This window comes from Loxodonta africana, chromosome 20, assembly GCF_030014295.1.
Source record: "Loxodonta africana isolate mLoxAfr1 chromosome 20, mLoxAfr1.hap2, whole genome shotgun sequence".
NCBI lineage: Eukaryota > Metazoa > Chordata > Mammalia > Proboscidea > Elephantidae > Loxodonta > Loxodonta africana.
In genome coordinates this window covers 21,357,724-21,371,648 of record NC_087361.1, presented here as the reverse complement: position 1 = coordinate 21,371,648, position 13,925 = coordinate 21,357,724, and the positions used below count along the sequence as shown (strand labels likewise).

The 13,925-nt window shown below is 37.8% G+C and overlaps 1 protein-coding gene across 1 annotated transcript in view; it reads right to left on the bottom strand.

Annotated features, from left to right (window-relative positions):
- PROS1 (protein S) overlaps positions 1-13,925 on the bottom strand; it is a 93,584-nt gene that overhangs the window by 52,306 nt on the left and 27,353 nt on the right. Inside the window, exon 2 of the mRNA XM_010590388.3 lies at positions 1,904-2,064. Coding sequence (XP_010588690.1) covers positions 1,904-2,064 — 161 coding nt within the window. The remainder of the gene's footprint in view (positions 1-1,903; positions 2,065-13,925) is intronic.

Below are 13,925 nucleotides of genomic sequence, written 5' to 3'. Positions count from 1 at the left end.
TTGATACTTAGAGGAAAAGCCCTAAGAATGTATGTGTGGTGTTAGAAACACATAACAAAACAATCAAACACATTGCCATCAAGTCAATTCTGACTCATAGCAACCCTATAGAAATACATGAAGTATTTATGAGTGCTGTAATAAAGGACAGCAACGGGAAGCCCCCAGCCACTCCAGAGAAGAAAGATGTGGCAGTTTGTGTCTGTAAAGATTTACAGCCTTAGAAACTCTACAGAGCAGTTCTACTCCATCCTATAGGGTCACTGTGAGTAGGAATCGACTCAACTGCAATGGGTTTGCTTTGGTAATATAATATCTGCAACATACAGTTTTGCCTTAAAATAGACCAGCAAGAACAAACAAACAACAAAAAAAAAAAAATTGGAATGGGTGAGGTAGAGAATAGACAAAACAAGAATGGCAGTTTGTTAGGCTGTGGCTATTGTGGGTATATTGGAGTCTATTGTATTGTTTTCTCTACTTTGTATACGTCCTAAATCTCCGTAATAAGAAGAAATATGCATGTGTATTCATGTATGTGTGTGTATATATTCATATACATACATACACATTTCTACACAATAGATAGATATAGGTAGATATACATCTATGGAGATAGATGATTAATATATAGACATACACATATATTTCTATGCTATATATATTTTCCTATACAGTCAGAATACTGTGCTATACTGTATCAAATAAAATATTTTTGCCTTCTCAATTACTTACCCATAAAAGCAACAGAACTGAGAAAGAAACATTTTTGATTCAATTCTAGAGACTATTAAGAATAAATCTTCAGGAAACTTGAGGGAAATTGCCTCCTAACCTTTTAGAATAAGGAAGCGATAAAAAGGATTAAAGAACAGTCCCATAGAACTCAAATTGTTACTGTCTCAGACAAGTTCTCTGATTATGGAAAAATGATTCCTAATTCTTATCTCCTGTCTATTCTCTTGTTTCAGGAGCTGGGGCAGAAGTATAGGAGGGGCTTTGTTTATGTCTACCCCCCATCTCCACTTGGTAATATAGTCCATCTCAGGAAAAATATTTGAAGTAACCCTGAATGTTGTCAGGTTTGATGAATTCTCAAGGTCACCACACCTAAATTCTTAGAGGTACTTTATATACTCCTTCAAATCATAGGCCACGCTACAGAATATCCTCCTCTAATAATTACTGTATATTTAGCCTTTATGATTAAATTTTTCTAGACTAAATTGGAAAGTTTTGTTCTAGCATTCCACGGTCCCAAAGGTTCTAGCATTAGGGATTACTGATGATAAGAATTGGACTCAAGAATCTTCCCAAGGGCTTATATATACCTGTTGCTGTCGAGTCAATTCTGACTCAGGATATTTTAAAATATACTCAGGCTACACAATACTTTATTGACTTCTTCACTAAGCATTCACTGAATACTATGAACCAAGCTTGGGATTAAAGAGCTGTGTTCTCTAAAGCTTAATTAAAAATAACAATAGAAAAATTTAATAAATCATAGTGAAAACCATACAATCTCTCTCTCTCTCTCACATGCACACACTCACTCACTCATTCACTCACATAAATACATAGGCATTATCTCTGAGTTGGAGATATGCCCCAATACTACCAAATTCATGTGGGAGAAAGTATTTCCAAATTATGAAGTCAATACTAGCTGCTGACAACGAGGCAATGTGGAACGTTAGTTTGTCAGAGCATATTGCCGTTGGCCCGCTTTCCTTTGAGGGCATTTTCCCCTGTAATGCCGCAGTGGTTACGTATGCGATGTGACACAAAAAATTATTAACTTAAAAAGAGAAAACAAAGGAACACAGACTCAAGCTAGAAACGTCCTCTCTGTAATCATATGTCTAGGTGTGCGAATTTGATCATTTTTATTAGTTCTTACCGTTTCAGGATCATTTTCAAAGATCTCCCTGGCTTCTTCTTTATTGCACAGCTCTTCAATGCATTCCCTTTCGAGATTACCCTCAAGTCTTTCTTCCCATACATAATAATTTGCACGTCGTCTCCTAATCAGGACTTGTGAAGCATATTCCTTTGACAAAACTGAATGAAGAAAAAAAAATGTTAATATGCATAAATATTTTATTTTCCCGACTAAAAGATATTTTATGAAACAATGAGAGTGAAAAGCATTTCCTGCCTATGACTTGTATAACTTTTAAAACCGGCATGGCTGAAGGAAGAACAACGCAGATGCATCACTGCTTTAGTTACAACTCACTCAGAGAGCAAGCTTGGTGTGCAGCTAAAGCACTTCTACAATGATCTACACAAAATATTAAGGTTCACGCTTGTGGCCAGACTTTCCAAATGCTATTCAATGCTCACCTCCATTTTGACTACACTGGAAAAAGCATCCTGCTAAAATGACTATGTCAAAATCATCCTTATACTATTTCTAAAGCTGGAGTAATAAACTTTCCCAATTTTAGTAGGAAGCTCGTGTATTTCTATGAAGACTGAAAAAAGCAGGCATACAGTTCAGTGGGGGCCCTGGTGGCGCAGCGGTTAAAGACCTCAGTGGTTAACAAAAAGGTCGGCAGTTAGCATCCACCAGTCGCTCCTTGGAAACCCCGTGGGGCAGTTCTACTGTCCTATAGAAAAAAACAAAAGAGTCGCTATGAATCTGAGTTGACTAGACAGCAATTTTTTTTGGGGGGGGGTGGAGGTTGTTTACAGTTCAATCAGCTATTTGAGAGATACTTAATGGGGTAGAACAATCATTCGTATAAACAGAAAAATTAAAATGCATTAAAAAAGATAGATCTTACATAAGGCAAACAATTCAGAAGGCAAAGAAAAATATAGATAACTTTGACTACCTAAAAATTTTAAACAGTTGAACGAACAAAACTAATGCAAAAACTTCAACATCAAGCAATAGATTGAAAAAGTATATTTGCATCATATAGAATAAAAAAATAATAAAAACCTACAGCCAGAATTTACGAGTGACTTGCAAACGAAGAGAAAAAACAACAAAACAATAAACAAAGAATACAGGAACTCCATGCTATGGCTGCTTAGTATAACAAAACCTGCTCCTAAATGGGATTATAACCACAGGCGTAGGGGTTAGGATTTATAATACACATTTTGGGGGGACACAATTCAATCCATAACATTCCAGCCTTTAGACCCCCAAAATTCATGTCCTTCCCACATGCAAAACTCATTCACCCCATCACGTCATCCCAAAAGTTTAAATCAACTCCAAATCCCAAATCTCATCTTCTGAATTATCTAAATCAAATATGGGTGAGACTTTAGGTGTATTCCATCCTGGGCAAAATTTCTCTGCATCTATGAACCCAGGAAATCTAGAATACAAATTACCTACTTCCAAAGTACAATGGTGGAACAGGCATGAGGTGGACATTTCCACGAAAAATAGGAGAAACTGGAGGGAAAAAAGGGATAATGGGCACCAAGCAAGTCCAAAACCCAGCAGAACAATTTACTTTAGCTCTCAAGGCTTGAAAATAATCCTCTGTTCTTTGGAACCATCTGGGCAATGACCCTGCCCTCCAGACTCTGAGTGTTCGCCACACTCTCTGGATTCTGGGTGTAGGCCCTTCTACCCTGGCTTCAGCCCCACTTACAGGCACACTGGGATGGCAACTCTGCTCCTTCAATTTTGGGAGGCCCCATTCTCCTAGTCCATCTGAGTGATAACCCTACCCCCTCAGACCTGGTAGGCTCCATTCTCTTGCCCCCTGGTCATGGCAGCCCCCACCTCTTAGCTTTGGGTAGCAGCTCCATACTCTTGGCCTTTGAGTATGGCAGCCCCACACTCCAGAACCAAGTAGGTTCTGACTCTTTGAAACCTAGGAGGCTGTGACTCCTCCCTTTGAAACCTAAGATGCCATGGCTCCACACTTTGAAGCCCAGGAAGCCGTGGCTCCACCCTTTGAGACCCAGGCAGGCCTGCTTCCTGTGCTCCTTCCAAAAGTTCTGCTGATCTCCAAGCTACTTCAGGGATAATCTTTTTTGTTTCTTGGGAGACAACAGAGGTAGCTCCTCTGGTCTGTTTCTTGCCTATAGAATTCGAAGAAGCAGACAGCTTTCCTTTCTTTTGCCCTATCTGTGCCTCCTTCAGTCTAAGCTGATGGGTTTTCTGCTGCAGTAGTAGGATAGATCCATCAATCAGAGCAGAGGCTTAGTCTCTTTAACAAAAGACTGTGTAGCCATGTCCTTGGTGAAAATTCTTGAACACGTGTCCTGAGTTTGTACAAATGAATTTTCCCAATCTTTAAGTTTCACTTTCATTTCATATAGTTTATTTCTAAGTCCATCTCTTCCCTCTTACATTTTAGTATAAGCAGCAAAGAGAAGCCATGCAGCCCCTTTAAGACCTTGCTTAGGACAAAGCAGAATTCTTCCATAGAGCTTCCGAGGAGCGGCTGGCAGATTTGAACTGCTGACCTTTGGTTAGCAGCCAAATACTTAACCACTAGGCAACTTAAACTCTTCAAGCTTCCACCCACTACCCAATTCCAAAAGCATTTCCACATTTTAGGTGTTTGTTAGAGCAGCAACCCACACTTCAGTACCGTATTCTGTCTTAGTTATACCGTGTTGCTATAACAGTTGGGTGTCTTTAAAAAACAGAAATTTGTTTTCTCACAGTTTAGGAGGCCAGAAGCTTGAATTCTAAGTGCCAGCTCTAGGGAAGGCTATCTTTCTCTGTCAGCTCTGATGAAGGTCCTTGTTCTGTGGTTCCTTGGTGATCTTCATGTGGTGTGACATCTATCTTCACCCATCTCTGCTTGATTCTCTCTCTCTGATCTGCTCTTTTGGTATCTCAAATGTGATTGGCTTAAAATACGCCCTATATTGATATGGTTTCCTAACAAAGTAAATCCATTCCCAAATAGGATTATAACTATAGGTATAGTGGTTAGGATTTACAACACATATTTCTGGGGGACACAATTCAGTCCATAACAATGTGCTTTTACCTGATGGCTCAAAGTCCATCTGCCCAAAACCAAGCCCTCTGCTGGCCTTCAAGAATGTTTGAAAGTTTATTATTTAATCATAATAATAACCATGGTACCTTAAGTACATAAATGCTATTTTTGCATTATTTCTCTTAATCCTGCACAGTTGTTCTATGCAGATCCTAATTTTCCCATTTTATACATGAATAAAGTACAACTCAGGGAAGTTGAACTAACTTTACCAAGTTCACGCAGCTGAGAATAGAGCCAAGGCAGCCTCCAAAGACTGTTCTCCTTTTGTGTTACCATGTTCTCACTAATTATTTGTCTCACTTCTTTGGATTAAGGAGTATCTCAAGAAAATCCTTGTTAGTTTCCCTTCTTGGATTAAGGAGTAGCTCAAGAAAGTCCTTGTTAAAACTCAACTATGTTGCTTAAAAAGTGTGCCATTCAGAATTAAAATTTTAGGTTACAATGTTTAGTTATGACCCTTTTCAGATTAGAAGTATGGCTGAGTCCGCTTGATTTTTAACTTATTATCTGAGTCATTCCTTCTTCCAAACAGTGACTTCAGGAGGCTGTATAATTACGTCAACAACGTTGTCACTCTTCAAACATTAACTGGAATCTTCTTTTGAAATTGCCTTCATGGCCTGGAGTATATTCCCTTTAATATTCTCTGTGACGGTAAATACTTATTACTTGAGGATAAATTTGAATATCTTATGTCAAAACAAGTAGTTAACATTTAAGTCCTGGGAATAAGGTGGCTGACCTATGTTAGAAATAAGGTTTTTAGTAAAGAAAGCAATGCTACTCTGAGATGTTTTATGCCTCTTAAAAATACCTCTGAGAAGGCAATAAATGACTAATCAAACATAACTTTCTTGGTATAAAAATGCCATAAATGCCAAGAGAAACTGAATTCCAGAGAAATGAAATAATTCTCCCAGAGCCAGTGAGTTACTGGAGAAGTAAATGGTAAATTAACAATTGTTTATTAATAGTTCTGCAGCTAGTTGACTTTGTAATCTTGAGTACTGTCTTGCCTCTCAGATTTAACTGAAACAAACACTTTAAACTTTCTTTAGGAGAAACTAAGAGATAAATATACATAAAAGTATGCCTTATTGTGTTCTATGTTCAATTGTTTTTAATCAGCTTTATTAGGTAAAATTTACAAACATTGCATACTTAAGATTCACCCATTAAGTATACAGTTTGATGAGTTTTGATAAATGTATACAGTATATAGCCACCACCACAATTATGCTTTATAGAACATTTCCATCACTCCCAAGAGTTCCCTCATGCCCGTTTGCTATCCAGTTGCTATAGGGTAAAGAGAAATATTCTATTCTACTTAGTAGAATCTCTTCTCCTAGGTATATCAAACAAATTTATATGAAAAATACTGAATTGTGTACACAAGATGAAAGTTCAGCATTTTATTCTATAAAAAAATAAATAAATTTTTTCTTTTCTTTTTTTTTTTATTCTATAGGTACCTCATAAAAGTATCTAAAATAAGGATGATTGGGTTAGCATTGCCTCTACTCACAAGAAATTCCCACACCGTTCAATTCAGTTCAAAAGATTAGGATAAAGTTCTTTCCTCAAGCCTCATGCCCAGTCGGGAGATCCTAGCTTGCTCTGCTCTGTTAGGGCTTGGGGGGCAGGCCAGGGGAACTGCAGTCAGCTGGTGAGTCAGCTGAGGGTGCGGTGGCAGATGACAGAGGGTCCAAGCTCTAGGACAGCTCATCCTCTGAACCTCTTCCAATTTATTGCTGGTCCTTTACAAAGATGATTCTTACATTCCTCCCTCCAAGGGCTCCCCTCTTTTTTAGTTCTGCTTTCTGTCTCTCCTTTCTCAGGCCCTTATCTGGCATCCCAAGAATGAAAAACTGTGCCCATAAGAATGTGTTTGAGAAGACAGTCTTCCACTAGCATTTGGGTAGGCAGTGTTTGAATCTTTGTTTCTGCTTCAGTGTGGGATGGAGTAAGGGAAAATAGTTCTTAGCCTGTAACTAAGAGAGGACAGGGCAGGGTGGGGAGGAATACACAGAGAAAAACCAGATTAATACTTTCAGAGATAAAATCATGCCTCACGTCTCACCTGTCGATGTGTCAGATTTGTCTTAACAGAATTCCATGTAATATAGAAAAACCTATCGTTAATAATGGTAGGAAAATGTATGGCCCCAGATATTTAAAATAATCATATATCGATTAACTGAAAACTCTTATTTTTTTAAATAAAGATTTCTTCAGAAGATTTCCAATTGAAAGGTGAGTGTTAAAAAATGTGAAGGTTCCAAGTAGGCATTCATCAGCCTATGTAATTATTATGACTTTCAAGAAAACTCGTGTTAGCTTTCAGGAAGAACTGCTATAGCTGTATTTTGGTTATGCTTCAATTAAAAAAAAAAAAGTCTACTAAAAAAACAGAAAGAACTACTATACTAGCCTTATTTTAAATTTGACATTACTTTCCATATTGAGAATTATGCTGCTGAGCAGCTTTTCCTTCCCATATTATTATATTAAGGGTTAGAAAGGGGTTAGAAAGGTATTCTATAGGTGAAATATGCTTCTGTCCTTCAAGAGGGCTGAGCAATAGACTAATGGGAGATACTTTAAGAGAGTCAAAAATCTAAAGAGATAGGTCTGAATAAGGATTTAAACCCAGGAGAGAAAGGAAGTATGAAACGGAGAAATAATTTGTGAATTTCATTTAGCATATATAAAAAGTGGATTCTGAAACATTTATTTTGGAAGGGGTGAGGGCTAGCATTTATTGAAAAGTTTGAAAGCTACTGGTAACATTTAAGAAAATGTGACCAATGACTCTCATTCTGGGATGGATCAGTAAATGAGCAGGGTAGCAATGTCTGGGCTGGGTAGCCATACAGAAGGGAAAGGGGATGCTCCTTACACCAAAAATTAACTATATTTTCATTTATACCCCAACCTGGAAAAAAAAAAATAATAAAACTTCTCCAATTCTCTCCATAAGATTAAAACTTTTAATTTTACAGAAAGCAGTACATTTTATTTACTGCCTCCAAAATTACAAAGACTTCTCCTAAAAGACGAACCATAAGTCCCGGTGGTACAGTGGTTATGTGCTTGGCTGTTAACTGAAATGTTCAGATCCACCAGCTGCTCAACATAAGACCTGGTGATCTGCTCTGGTAAAGATTACAGCCTAAAAAACTGTACGCGGCAGTTCTACTCTGTCCTGTAGGGTTGCTGTGAGTCAGGATCAACTGGCCGGCATTCAGTAACAAAAGACTGGACAGGCAGCTTATTACCAAGGACAAAATTACATTGATGATTTCTTTTATTTGGCTTGTTTGCTCTTGGTGAATGATAAATGAAGGTCCCTGAGGGCTCATAGTTCAGGTTTTGGCAAATTATGAAGAAGGTATTTTCCACAGCCCTCTCCTGTCTTCCCTTGACTACTAAACTGGCTACACTTCTTGATGCTACAATGGGAGATCTCTTTCACGACGTGCTACAAGAAATTTATGCAGTCAGTTTTCCTTGTCTTTTTTATCTCCTACCCACTAGGACACCAAAACACCATCTGATTTTGACGTCATGTACCAAGAGGAGATGTTTTGTTCTAGTTCTATTTGACCTATTTTTTTAGGATGGCATCAATTAATATTATTAGTTCACTGACCTGTGTCTGTATTTCTGTTGGGAAAAGCATCAGCCAAACAGTTCCTGGAGATTTTGAAAGGCAACAGTGAAAGAGTTGGCCTAATTCTGTACTATCTCACTTTCCCCAGATCACCCGAATAAGCAAGTCTGAAGTGTGTTGAAAGGCTTAGAAGGACTCCAGATCTCAATGGCTTCCTTTTTGACTCTTAAGATACTATTCATTTTTTTTAAAGTGCATATGTGGAAGTGAGATGGTTTGGAATACTGGTGTATCATCAAGTAGATTTTTATAATTCAAAACAGTCTTTGTCAATCTCTCAGAATGCCCTGTTGACTTCCCAAAAATCTTTAAGACACAGAATAAATAACAGTGGAAGAAAATCATAACTCATTAAAGACCTGAGGAAAAATGACTGGGATAAGGAGTGGAGGAAAAGAATAAAAATAAAATAAGCAACAAGGAAAGGTTCATGTAACATATAGACACTCAGACCTATTAAAAAAAAAAAAAAAAGGATCATAGACAAAGGGAAAAGGCTTCCTAGTAATCAAATAATAAAATAAACACGCATGTGCTCCTTGACAAGGCAAAGAGGTTAGTGACTGTTACCATCTGCTTTTTAAAAAGACATGGCAAATGGTGTTTATGGTTCTTGATGGCAAAGAGCATTTATCTGTTCTCACTCCAAGATGACATTGAAATTATAGTAAGAGAAAAAAATAAAAAAGGAATAATCCACAGGAGCTTGAGAATGAGAAGGGTTATTGTTAGATAAGTGATGAAACCTGTTAGATAAGCTGATGAAAACCTGTTGATGAATAAAACAAGGACAGGAAGCCTTGATTCAAAACACACACAGAGGGATAACAGTGGAAGGAAGAACCATTTGCCTATTAAGCCTCAGAAACTCTCCAATGTAGCATCAGCGGGACAGTGGGAGAGAGAAAGGCACTAGAAAGAAAAAAAAAAGAGGGAGATTAATTTGAAAGTCCATCAACAACTGGTTTCCCCATCCCAATGGCCATGAAGCTGAATACTCAAAGTGGACCTAATAAACATTAATTGAATAAACAAATCAAGTAATGAATATACACAGAGCAACCTGTTAATTTCCCATTAAGAAGAAAAACTAGCAGGGAACCAGGCAGATATAAATAACAGTAGAGAAAGCCAACACACCAGTCGCCTAAAAGCAACCCATTACGGTTGTTTAAGTATGAAGAGGACAACCAAGAAACATCAGAAATGTGGGGGGAAAAAATTAACAGCTACTAGCAGCATCCAAGTAAAATTTTACTGAAGATAATTTCAAAAAAAGTTGCAGCAGTACATCCACAGGAAAGTGCCAGAAATTCAAACCAGATTCAGAAGAGGACGTGGAATGAGGGATATCATTGCCGATATCAGATGGATTCTGGCTGAAAGCAGAGAATACCAGAGAGATCTTTTCCTCTGTTCTATTGACTATGGAAAGGCATTCGATTACAGATCATACCAAATTATGGGTAACATTGCAAATAATGGGAATTCCAGAACACTTAATTGTGCTCATGGGGAACCTGTACATAGAACAAGAGGTAGTCCTACCTCTTGCAGTCCTACTGCAAGGTTTAAAATCAGGAAACATGTGTGCCAGGGTTGTATCCTCTCACCATATTTATCCAATTTGTATGCTGAGCAACTAATCTGAGAAACTAGACTATATGAAGAAGAATATGGCATCAGGATTGGAGGAAGGCTCATTAACAACCTGTGATATGCAGATGACACAACCTTGCTTTTGAAAAGTGAAGAGGATTTGAAGCACTTACTGATGAAGATCAAAGACTACAGCCTTCAGAATGGATTACACCTCAACAAAAAGAAAACAGAAATTCTCATAACTGGACCAATATGCAACATAATGATAAATAGAGAAAAGACTGAAGTTGTGAAGGATTTCATTTTACTTGCATCCACAATCAATGCCCACACAAGCAGCAGTCAAGAAATCAAATGATACATTGCATTGGGAAAACCTGCTGCAAGACCTCTCTAAAGTGTTAAAAAAAAACAACGATGTCACTTTGAAGAATAAGGTGTTCTTGACCTATGCCATATTTTCAATCGCTTCATACACATGTGAAAGCTGGACAATAAATAAGGAAGACTGAAGAATTGATGCATTTGAATTATGGTGTTGGCAAAGAATATTGAATATACCGTGACTGCCAAAAGAACCAACAAATATGTCTTGGAGGAAGTACAGCCAGAGTGCTCCTTGGAAGCCTGAATGGTGAGACTTCATACCACGTACTTTGGACATGTTACCAGGAGGAACCATTCCCTGGAGAAGGACATCATGCTTGGTAAGGTAAAGGGTTAGTGAAAGAGAGGAAGACCCTCAATGAGACGAGTTGGCACAGTGTCTGCAACAATGGGCTCAAGCACAGCAATGATTGTGAGAATGGTGCAGGACTGATCAGTATCTCATTCTGTTGTACACAGGGTTGCTATGTGTCAGAAATGACTCGATGGCACCTAACATTACAACATTACCAACAGCACAAAAAGACTAACAACAACTGAAATGATAGAAAACGGGTCATTTAGAGAAGAGAACCTTAAAACGCTTTAAAAAATACAATGAATACCGTCATAGTGACTTAAGGAGATAATGCATTCACGAAACAAGAAGAGGTGAAAGTAAAAATCAAAGAACCAAAAATACGCCCCAAGAAATTTAATTTTTTTTACATATTCTTAGCAAAGGCAAAAAGACAAAAATATGAAAACAGATTTGACTCATAAATAGGAAAAATGTCTTTTCATCCAAAGCACCATTAACACCAGTAAAAATCAGAGCAAAGTAGAAAAAAAAAAAATACAACTTACATATGTAAGCAGGTTAATACTTTTATATGAAGAACTTACAGATCCATAAGAAAAAAAAATCTCTACTAGAAAAATGGATTAAATGCATCAATAGCTAATAAAATGACTAATAAGTATATGCAAAAAAGTTGAAAGAAATACAAACGTTATTGGAATTCCTTCAGGCCTCGCCAGACTGGAGACACATAAGGTTACGCTAACGTCTGTGGCTACATTTCTGGCTGTATTTCACTGTCCCCGACCCCCACTTTATGACTCAGGAATTCCAGTCTTTAGCCAAGCTTTACGTAAGCATTTTGAGCAGTCCCCTCTCTAGCTAAGATCCCTCCCCACAAAAAGAAGTCACTCTCTTCATTCCTACCGCACTGACAAAGTTTTTAAAAGAATTTAATGTCCAATGTCAACAAAGATCATAGGAACTAGACACTTTTATAATCTACTTTTAAAAGCATATTTCCAGGGAGAAACCTAGCAACGTGTATCCAAAAGCTGCAAAACAGGGGCACTATTGAGCCATGCAATTAACAGTTAACAATTGTATTTCTAGGAAATTAACCTGAAGAAATCAACATGACGTATGCAAAGAAATACATATGAATATGTTCATAACAACAGTACGGTTATAAGCAAGACACTGCAGATAATCTAAACGTCCAGAAACACGGTTTCGGTTAAATATACTATGATGAACACGTGCAATATAAAATTATGAGCCTATTTAAAAGTTTGGTGAAGATTTTATTTTATTGATGTGAAACTCATATTTTTAGATGAAATATCAGGTTACAAATGGGTATAGAGCACAATTCCATTCTTGTATTTCACTTTTATTAAAATTTGTATTATCCTGATGAATGTATATATGAAGAAAAGAAGCTTACAAGAAATATAGAGCAAAGTGTTACATCAGTTTCTAGCTAGAACGACTATGCATGCATTTTTTTAATGCATATCTGTATTTTCAAATTAGATTGCATTAACCATGGATTACATCAGTAGCTTAAAAATGTCAGGGAGTCAGTAGAATATACAAAGTAGTTTAAACTGGGGGGAAAGTGTCCAATGAGGCTAGAAGGTCAAAATGGAAACACAGGAAACTCACATTTAAAGGAGAACAAAGATCATCAAAACAATAGGACATATTAGTAACATACATGTGGAGAAAGTAAGAAAATTCTGAACATAATGCTTGTAGACGTAAAGGGAGGGGAATGTCAAAAAGATAAGAAAATTTCAATAGTGTCGAATGTTGAAAAGTAGTTATGAATAATAACTGGTATACGGTGGCGTGGCGGTTAGGAGTTTGCTGGGGGAGGACCGGGCAGCCCAAAGGCCAGTACACCTAATTAACTAGTACTCCCTCAGACTATCAGCCCTTGGCCCAGTCACCTCTCTTATTACTTCACTCACTTCCTTAAAGTTGTTTTTCAGACCCTCTGGAAAGCCCCAGCCAAAGCCAGCTCAAACCATCCCAAAGCGGTTAAGCACTCATAAAACAGATCAAAGGGACCTGCAAGTTATCCAAGGAAATCCCCAGCCACTGCGCATGCCCAGTGGGAAAAATCCAGCGGAACCGTCAAAGCTCCACACAAACTTTCGGTTTCACGCACCTCTAGTCCTCAAGCGCTTCCGTTGTGCTTGCTTAGTATAATAAAAATTGCCTGGACCTTTAATTCAAGCATCAGCCAATCAGCAACAACTTATCCGCCCTTATATGAATATGTAAAGCTCTGCAAGATCGAGAAACCCATAAAATGTAAATGTTCTTTCAAATCGGGGAACTCAATCTGAGTTTCATACCTATGAGTTCCCACTTGCTAGCATGGGAAATAAACTTTCTTCCTCTCAAAATGGTGCCTGAGAGTTTGCCTTCTTGCGTGCCTGGCAGAGACCCATAGGTCCCATTTCATTTGGCTACTAACCAAAAGGTCACCAGTTCAAACCCACCAGGTGCTCACTGAAAACCATATGGCGCAGTTCTACTCTGTCCAATAGGGTTGCTATGAGTCAGAATCGACATGATGGCAATGTGTTTGGTTGTTTGGTTTTATTATGTATGGCGAGGGTTAAAGTGTATACAATTGCTTTAAAAATAAGACAGGCATTGACAGCCTTAGTCACCAATACCAGCGGGGGTGGGGGGGGCAGTAAGAAGGGAGGGAACTGAGGTCCCCAGAATAAACCCTTTTTCAAGAAGTTCAAATGAACCCTATCTCCCACCATACACAAAAACTAATTCAAAATGGATCAAAGACCTAAATATAAAACCAAAAACTATAAAGATTATAAAAGAAAAAACAGGATAAATGCTAGAGTCCCTAATACACAGCATAAATAGGATACAATCCGTAACTAACAACACACATACACTAGAAGATAAGCTAGATAACTGGGATCTTCTAAAAATTAAACAATTA